We start from the raw sequence: 9,771 nt of genomic DNA on the forward strand, positions 1-9,771 counted from the left end.
AAATGCTAGAAATAGATAATTCGGGATTTTTTAAAGGAAGTTATGGTGCATCATCAAATTTCTCTGCACTTTCCAGTGTAATTTTCTTCTCCAAAAAATACACATTTCACACTTACATCGCTCATTATTGTAATGCATATAAAACTTATTGCATTAAATTTACAAAATTGTTTTTAAACCGAACAAAAAAATCAAAGCGTCATGTCAAAAGTTGCTGGATTCTATTGTGTAAGTCTACAACAGTTATTATTGTGATCAGCTGAGATGGCATCATGGCGGCAGATGGTAGTGTAGGGATGGCAAGAGAGACTATTTTTTTACTAATCTGATGGACTGCCCTCAACGCATACCTCTATATTAAGGGTTCATATATGGTAGGGGTACATTACAGGGTACAAGGTTTCTCCTCATATGATTTTCTGACACGCTCGAGTTACACGAGGAAATCCCCGCTTGGGCTCCCCTACTATTATTAGTTCATCTGTAAGACACAGTGAACCATTATAAAACAGTTGACTTAATAGTCCGATGGTTACGAGACCAGAGCAGGGGGTATTGAATTACTGATAATGTTTGCTTACTACAACAGGTCAGATTTATTTCAGTGAATTTAACCATTAGAATCCATCAAAATTAACATATTATGTACTATGATGTTCTCTAACAAAACATTATACGGTTATACATTATATTTTTACATACTATATAGATGACTAATATGGCTTCAGACTAATAAAATAAATTTCTCTTGTAGCTTTAAGGCGATTTTTTAAAAATCTACTGACAATTCACTAAAGTTAAGTTTTCAAAAGCTTTATCACACATAAGCACTTACTCATAATTAGTGTTGTAACCTGTATAAATGTTTCTTTCATACAAATATTTCTTTTGGTCTTTAAACACTTTTACTTATTAAACTAGGTAATTAAATTGTCTTTGTCTTGTCTAAATTTAAAATTACATTTATTAATGGTTTATATCTAACAGAATAGTATTTTCAGATATTCTTAAATTCAAGCACATGAGCATGCTTACAATTTGGAAATGAAACAGAGAAAAGTATTTGCTGTCACTTGTTATGCCTTTTTAACAATTAATTATAGCTTATGAAACTTAATATTAGATGTAAAACACTATATCCAGTGTAAAACTAAGAAGGCAGTTTATGTTAGAATATACATTTAAAGATCAACATACCGTTTTCTTTTGCTCCGAGATCGAGAGCGGGAGTCAGACCGTGATCTACGGTGTGACCTAGAGCGTGACCTAGACCGCCTGCGTCTTCTCCTATTGTGTGCTGGAGAGTCACTGGGGGAGTCACTGTCCAGAACAACCACTGAGGGTCCATCTTCACCAGCATGCCTGATAACAATGATACCAGAACCCCTTGAGTTCACTGTTCACTTTATTCAATAAACAACAGTTGTTAATTAGTCTCTTTAACGAAAAATCAGGTAAAGAACTTTTGATGCCATATTTATTCTTGTTTTGAATTCCTAATTTTGCCAAGTTTATGCTAAGACTCACTCTTATTGTGTCATGTTAGCCAATCTCTTAAACAGTATTTATAATTTGTCTTTGGAGCTCTACTGGCTGCCACCATTTTGTTGGAAACACAGATTCATTTTTGCTGTAATGTTATCTCAACCTGTATGTTCAGCTGTACTGGCCACTAAACATAGCAGTTATTTTCTAATATTCTTTGTTTCATAATGAATGGTGAGTGCAGAAACCTATTGAGCAGCTTTATTTTAAAGTAATTTTTAAGTAAAGCAGTAAATTGTAATTTGGCCTGTAATTCTTCTCTAAACATTGACTGTGCAAATAAGACGAATGACGTGTAGTGGGCCTATACACTGAAGAGATAGAAACCAAGAAAATTTTACTAGAAGATATGTGCTAACGATTCTTGATTACTCATAGGCATTATAAGTTTAATTCCATCAAAAAGTGTTAATATTGAGAAAAATATAAAATAGTTCATGTCTGAGTATAACAAAACTGCAAAAGCCTACTTTACAATATCTTTGTTAACAATATACGTATAAGAGTTAAATTCCCAAATATATGTTTGTTTGATTTAGAAAAAAAATTTTAATTTCTTCTTTAAAAATTTTAAATTACTATGCAAATAACATGGAGGAAATTGAAAAATAATTCCAATCTGGGGAGGCAAACAACAAATATGGCCACGAGCTGTCAATGAAAGTAGCGCAGCCATCTGTACTGGCCATACAAATTGCGAGAACAAATTACAGCAAAACTAACGCGAGCTGTCTGCAACCTTGGTGTGACCTTTCAAGCGCAAAGGGTTAACTATAATATTACAAAATTACATATTTAAAGATTATAAGATGATTTGTTTTAATAGCTCTTTGTTTTAGATGTAAGTATTAGTATTGTTTCTTCTAGTAATTTATTTATAAATATTTGTTACTTTATACACCATTGATAAACATACCCCATTCTCTCATCACCATCTGAGCCTACATGTTCACCATCTTCTAGTGGACTGGGCGGTGGTTTCAGCATCATCCCTGGGGGTACCAGCAGTTTTTGCTGGGAAGGGTACCCAGGGGGTGGTTGACTCAAATCCATTCCAGGGAATCCGGACAACTCTCCAACAGGCTTTAACTCACATTCATCAGCAAAGGGAAGATTCTAACACACAATACAAACACTTACTAAGCAGTCACATTTTCAGGTTTATAAATAAAACAAAATAGACAGTAATTAAAAAAATGTATTTGAATCATCTTAAAATTGAATATTTTACTTTAAAGTGGGTTTTATTTTCTGGGGTTTTTTTTACCAAAATTTGGAAAATTTTTAGGAATTACTTTTTTTATAACTGTGTATGCTTTCTGTCAAGTGTTATAATAAATAGGTGTTAAATAATATAAAAAATTAATTCAATATAAGTTACACATTATAAATCTGGTAATTTCAACATTTATAAACAACGTTATATCTTTAGCCACTGCTTTTCTTAATGTGAAGTTTACAATAACCTATTTAAGAGTGCCCAAAACAATAACCACATGGAATCTGCCAGTAATGTGAAACTTCCTAAGACTTGATAAAATTTTAAGTGAAGCATTTTTGTTCTATATGATTAGGAAGAATAGCATTGCTGTCCAAATTATCCTCCTCACTTTCATAACTATTAATATAAAGAAATAGGGCTCCTGTTGATAGTAGGACATTTTTACATCATAATACGATAAAATGCAAACTATGGTTAAAAAATAAAAAATAAACTAACAAACACAAAATCCAATTATTTATAATATTACTAGTTTAACTTACCTGCTTTACAACAGTATTGCAACACATTTAATACTAAAATGGCAAGCTAATATGATACGTACATGGAAATTGTTATGATGGTAATATTATCTACACTATTAAGAGATTTTCTTGATTTTTGTACACTATTTTAGATATTTAAAACTACTATTTTATATACATATATGATATCAATAAAAAACTCTACAATCTAGATGTGCCTTTTGTAGATTTTAAAATCTAATGTTAATACTATGGGACTTTTGATTACAGATGTGCCTTTTGTAGATTTTAAAATCTAATGTTAATATTATGTGACTTTTGATTACTTCAAAACAGCTGATGACTAAACACGTGTTAATCAGAGTGACACAATTAAACACAATTAAATGCCATGTGAAAAATTATACTGTGCTTTGTTTATAAAATGCTTTAGAAAAATATTTAAACATGAAGTACAGTTACACTGCATAAGCTAACATAAAGACTATGATCAACTGATTGAGAATATTTTGTGATTGTCTTTTTAGTATATAAAAAAATCAAAATAGGTTTTCTTTGATATTTTGGAATGACACATTTACAGTAACCGAAGAAATAAAACGGATGGACCAGATGCTAACATGACTCAACAAATTATTTGTTCTCCTACTAAAATTTGTTAAAACATCATGACTAATGAGTAGTGTACGTTAGTTGGCACACTGTTAGCCCATTGCAGATCAATGCCAAAATATCTCGTCATGCAGTAGCTTGGTCTAGCTCTAGTTGTAAAAGTGATCTTTACTTTTACCTACTAATAGTTCTAATAATGTTTGGAACACAGCTTCATAACTAGTCTATTGATTGCTTTCATCAATGTTCTTTCTTTTATTTTTTCAAACACCTTTGTAAATATTCAATAAATCGTTTAAAAAGAAGTTGAATCAGCTGATTTTACTCTTTCCTATGTTGCACTACTGATCTATTGGTTTCCTTGCCTGTTTTTATAATATCAATTTGTTTCACATTTTACAGTATCGGTTACGTGTACCATGAAGTGCTGATAATAATAATAGTATAAACACCGGGTGTGTTTACAATACAGCATGGAACTACTATTCTGATGCTGACGCATATATTTATTTGCACCTGCTGGGACATGAATGGCCAAACAAATTGATCTGCCATGGGTTAATACATGAAGAACAATAAAGGTAGTAGAGTATAACCTCATTTATCCATATTAACTGTGAACGACAGTGTTCTGGATAAACAAAACTCCAGAAAAACCAGGAACCAAATTAAAAAATACATTTAAGATAATAGGGAATTTATTTGTTACAAATATAAATGTTACAGACAACCAACTTATTATTTTGTTTCTTAGATATTTATTATAGAAAAAATAAATGTTGTTTACTGTTGTATAGAAAAATTAAGTCTCTTTTAAAAAAAGTGTGTTAAACAACAAAACACAACAACAAAAGTCTGTTTTGTTTTGTTTGTACACCGTTTCTGGAAAATATGATCAGGGAGATGTTTCTAAGCCATCATTTCCAAAGATGTGTCAAACTGTGACTCAAAAAACCATCAGCAGGTCTAGCTGCACCATGGGATCAGAGTCAGCTATTACATCTTCTATGACAGTTCTTTATTATCAGAATAGTTTTCACTGGATAATATTTAGGTCAGTCACCTGGATGTTGTCGGTCTGAAGCCAATCATTTAAATTTTCCAATTTACAATTATCAACTACAATTGTTAATGTGTTATTATATTGTATCCATAATTCGGAAGATCAGAGTTATGTTAAGGGTAAAATTACTTACACTAAAAATGTAACAAAAATATTCTATTCTAAATAAATTTAACTCCCTCCACTCTGCAAAACTGATCCAGATAACCTGGATATTTTGACAAATGAGGTCTGGAAAAATAAGGTTGAACTATATACATTTTAATAAAGTTGAGGGCTCACCGGTACAGTCTGTGCAAGGTGTTTGTCAAACTCTTCCTCCTGTTGCCTCATTTCTTGCATTTTGCGCAATTTCTCCTCCGTATCTAGTTGTTGTTGTTGCCTCATTTGCTGAGGGTTATTGAGAGTTTGTTGCAAAGTTTGTAGCTGCCGAAGAACTTCAGGATTTGACAAAATGCTAAACATTCAAATAAAATAAAACAATGTCAGTTTGATTTTTTTACCATGCGTAATAAACACATTGTGATTTAATTATAATGAATAAATAATTTTGTACTCAATATAACAGTTAACACATTGACTGCGGCGTAGTTTCACCCCGTTCTAGCAAGTGGCTACACCACACTGAAACAGTAAACAAGCGGTAGAGCGCGCGGTCCTCGGTGACCGTGCCGCACCCAATGTGTTAATTTTCGCAATGGCTGGTCACAACATGTGGGCCCAAAGGAATGTGAGGACACTAGACTATGATCAACTGATATTTCTCTTCAAAACTAAAGCTATTGAAATAGTTAGAATTAACACTTATAAATATAAAACCTACACCATTACTAAAACAAAAATTGTATGTCAGTCATTAAACTATTAAAGTGATCATTAAACCAGACAGCAGCAGAGAAGACAGTTAAGGGCATGGCTCCCGCTTAACCTTAGCCAACCAAGCGTCTCAAAATGTCAACCCAACCAATACAATCTCAAGAACGACTATGGCAAATCGTCACAGAACCAGATAGAGTGCTACATATAATGGTTACTCCCTTTCCGGACAGCTTCATTTATGACAAGGAGCAATCTCTCAGCTGTGTCAGACTGGAGTCAAACTGATCCTTCCTTGATTTTGTGAACAATTGAGGGTATCTGTAACCCTCAGGATATCCTTTGTCCTGGAGACTGTCCTGGATGGTATTTATACCAAAACATAGAAGGTCTGGTTTCAATTGGTCTAAATCCTTTAAGCCTTATGTTTGTTCTCATTTCTTCTAAAGGCTTTGGAGAAGATAGGTTGCAAGGTTTTTTTGGGAAGGGCTTCTTTTGGGGCATCTTCTTCATTCAAATCAACAAGCTTATATACCAGGGAAATAATACAGCTCATACCTGTACCAATTGTGCAATATAAAGAAAAGCTGGCAGTGCAAGAAGCGACCATAGGTGTATTTCTGAACATAAAGGAGGATTTTGAAAACACAGGCTTTTAGGCAATTATTGGTGCAATCTTGAGACATCGCACTTATATTCAGATTAGTAACTGGATAAGGACCTTGCTCATTAATATAAATGTTATTACTATTCTGGAAACAACATTCAGTGCATCGAACTACCTAGGTTATGTCCTTTCTTCTCTCCTGTGGAACATGGTTGTGGGGGACGTGTTCAGATCACTGAACAGTAGTGATGTCTGCACACAGGGGTTAGCCAATGACGTAATTCTGGTGACTGGTAAGTCTAACACAATAGTCAGAAAATTGACTGATGCAGCCCTGAACACAGAAGGAAACTGGTGTGAGATGATTGATCTTAATGTTAATCTGGCCAAGGATAATGCTGTCTCTTTTAAAAAAAGGCATCAGTTAGGAGTATTGGTCTCTTTCTGTTGAGAGGTTCTACCATTGAGTTCAAGTCTGACTATAGGAAGAGGGACAGAAAAAATGCAGGTGCTAGGCTGGCCCCAACCTTTTGCACTCATGGGTGTGTGCATTTGAAGCGAATACCTGGTCTTTCAGCTACACTCTATTCGCTAATAGTACAGATCTGACTGGTGAAATGAACCTTAAAGTTTTGGAAACTGAACTTCTCTCAAGAAAGTTTCACAAACCATTAAAGTTTATTTGAAAAACGCTGACGTGCATATCATGAAGTAATTTTTTGTTTGTTTTGTAATTTTTCAATGGTTAGCAGACATTTCTAACTCCCAATGAACATTGTTACATCATTACAAACATTCAATGCTCTGCTAATTAATAGTATGTTCTACATCATACGGTAATGGTCTCTTGGAAAAAACCCACTTACTTTGATATATCAAAACTGAATTTTTTTAACCGACCAGATATACTTATTTTTGGAAAAACATAAATAATATACCTAAATTTGTATTGCAGCAAAAATTCCCTGAATTCTTATTTTTTAAATCTATATTTCCTGACTGCTGGCATCTTTTAAAATTCCCTTATTTTCCAGGTCTGTGTGAAATCTGAAAAATTAGGATATAATTATTGCAATGTACTGACTGCAAATAATACTATCTTCTGTAGGGTAGAAGGTGATTTAAATTTTAAAATTGCAACCTATTCAGTAGAATTACAATGACACTAAGAAAACACATATACACAGTTTCTAGCAAAAGTTATGGGAAAATGACGCAAAAAATAATAATCTATAGGGCCAATGTCTTACATATATCAACACAATGCACGTATGATATCTTTTAGTAAGGGGTCCAGTTTATCGCTCTATGTTGGAAAGGCCGATCTAGTCGGCCCTTGGCAATTTTCGTCAATACCATCGGGCCAATTACATCGGCCCTTGGCACTATGCGGAAACGTTGCTAGGCCGATTAAATTGGCCCTTGGCACTCAAAGGGTTAAGATTTAAAATCTGATTTGACAACCGTCACCACTTAATACTATAATCAATCTAAAACTTAACGTGCATGTACCTGCCGATTGAGTCTAGACCAGCTACCACTTGCTGCTGCTGTTGTTGCTGCTGATGATGATGATGCTGAGCTGGAGTTCCATCCTCATCTTCTTCCTCCCCATAGTCAAAATCCAACAATTTTTTATCAAACTTTACCTGTTTAAAACAGACATTACAAAGAAATTATAAACAAAGCAATTGTTGTAAACAAAATCCAAAAATATTTTATACAAGATATATTATTAATATTTTTGTACAACAATATACTCCATTGTTATTATCGTCCAAATTCCAATAAATGAACTGTTTAAAATAATACTCATCACCCAAGATATTTGCAATGTTTAGTTTCTTTTTTTTTTTTTTTTTTTTTTTTTTTTTCGTTGAAAGGATATTTTCCCTGCTAAGATATACTTAAACATTTTTAACACTGTTATTTACATTTTAAGTAATAACAATACTTATTAACTATTTCGTTATTAGAGTTGTACACAAAGAGTCAAAATATGAGTGCCTCAAAAATATCATAAGAAGATCTAAGAATTTATTCTGCATGCTTTGAGATATAAGCATGTACTTAAGGAGATGGCACGCACCATAAAGATATCGAGACACAATAGTTGTTACAGTTCTCATAGCTCTCTATGTCATGATGTTGAACATAACAATGAAAACATTAAGGATCATTTGTGTGTTCAATGTTATTGTGAAAGTACACTAAATTAAATCAGAATTACAATACAAGACATGGAATGTAAAAAGTTCTTTAAACCCCTAGTCTTAGTTACAGTATTATTATGTACATTTTAGAGTAAATATTAACTCTTTTAAAAGAAGCTAACTCGCATCACTGAAAGACCAAGAATACTCAACTCAAGTCCAGATACTCAACATGTTTAAACTTGAACAATCAGAAGAAGCAAACAACAGACCCTTAACGTACACATTATAGTTTCAAGTAACAACACAAGATCTAGTAATCAAATTTATCTCGGTAATAAATTGTTTTTGGTACTTTGTACTTTATCGTATCCTTATTTTATTATCAAATGTATGCAGATATAAAAATTCAAAAAAGTGAATTAAGTTTTTTATTTGTACAAAAGTTATGATTGGAGATATGATGTAACAAAATATACAAAGAGTAGAACATGTATTTTTTTGTAAAACCAAAGAGTAGGTTAAAAACTTTTTTGCACATGGCATATTTAAAAAAGAATATAAGTACAGACAGTTAAAATATCAATTTATAGTAAATGTAAAATCTTCAAAGTTCACTTTTAATTGCACGTTCTTGTAATTACAGTAGAACCCCTCATATACGGCCTCGGTTTTTACCGCACCTCGGTTTATCCGGCCACTTCCCGGAAGCCAATATCGAAATTTATTTACCACGGCTTGCAGACGCGCAGTTGCACGCACTAGTCTCCCACGACTCTTGCGTTATTTTTGTGTATCTATTTGTTTACATTTTCCTGTGTTGTCCTCAGTTGAGCTAATAGGTTTAACCTGTAAACAGTTCGTTGATTATTTCCAGTGCGGTTAGTACAGTACAGTACAATTGTTTTGTTTCGTCAAGTGCTGTGTACTGTAGGTTGGTTTATCCGGCCGAATCGTTATCCGGCCAGGGGCTCGGTCCCGTGGTGGCCGGATATGAGGGGTTCTACTGTAATGAAGTTTCGACTAATTTCACTTTAAGCTTATAATAGTTCCAAATAAATGTTAGTAAAAAAAATATATTTCTTTTGATCTTTAATTTTTTTAAATTGTAACCCATTGTTGTAATGACAACAGCTCAATAAAGCACACGCTCACAACACAAAAACAAACACAACTAGTAGACCTAATACTCGGTAAATATGAAATAACAACTGATTGGTAGAACGAGT

General features: G+C 33.1%; 1 protein-coding gene across 2 annotated transcripts in view; it reads right to left on the bottom strand.

Moving 5' to 3' along the window:
* The window catches only part of LOC124360585 (SR-related and CTD-associated factor 4-like), an 83,955-nt gene that overhangs the window by 44,933 nt on the left and 29,251 nt on the right, over positions 1-9,771 (bottom strand). For both annotated transcript variants that reach the window (XM_046814318.1, XM_046814317.1), the window contains exons 7-10: positions 7,902-8,038; positions 5,249-5,423; positions 2,462-2,661; positions 1,198-1,362 (exon numbers count right to left, since the gene is read on the bottom strand). In XM_046814318.1, coding sequence (XP_046670274.1) covers positions 1,198-1,362; positions 2,462-2,661; positions 5,249-5,423; positions 7,902-8,038 — 677 coding nt within the window. The remainder of the gene's footprint in view (positions 1-1,197; positions 1,363-2,461; positions 2,662-5,248; positions 5,424-7,901; positions 8,039-9,771) is intronic.

Source organism: Homalodisca vitripennis, chromosome 4 (genome assembly GCF_021130785.1).
Source record: "Homalodisca vitripennis isolate AUS2020 chromosome 4, UT_GWSS_2.1, whole genome shotgun sequence".
Taxonomy (NCBI): Eukaryota; Metazoa; Arthropoda; class Insecta; order Hemiptera; family Cicadellidae; genus Homalodisca; species Homalodisca vitripennis.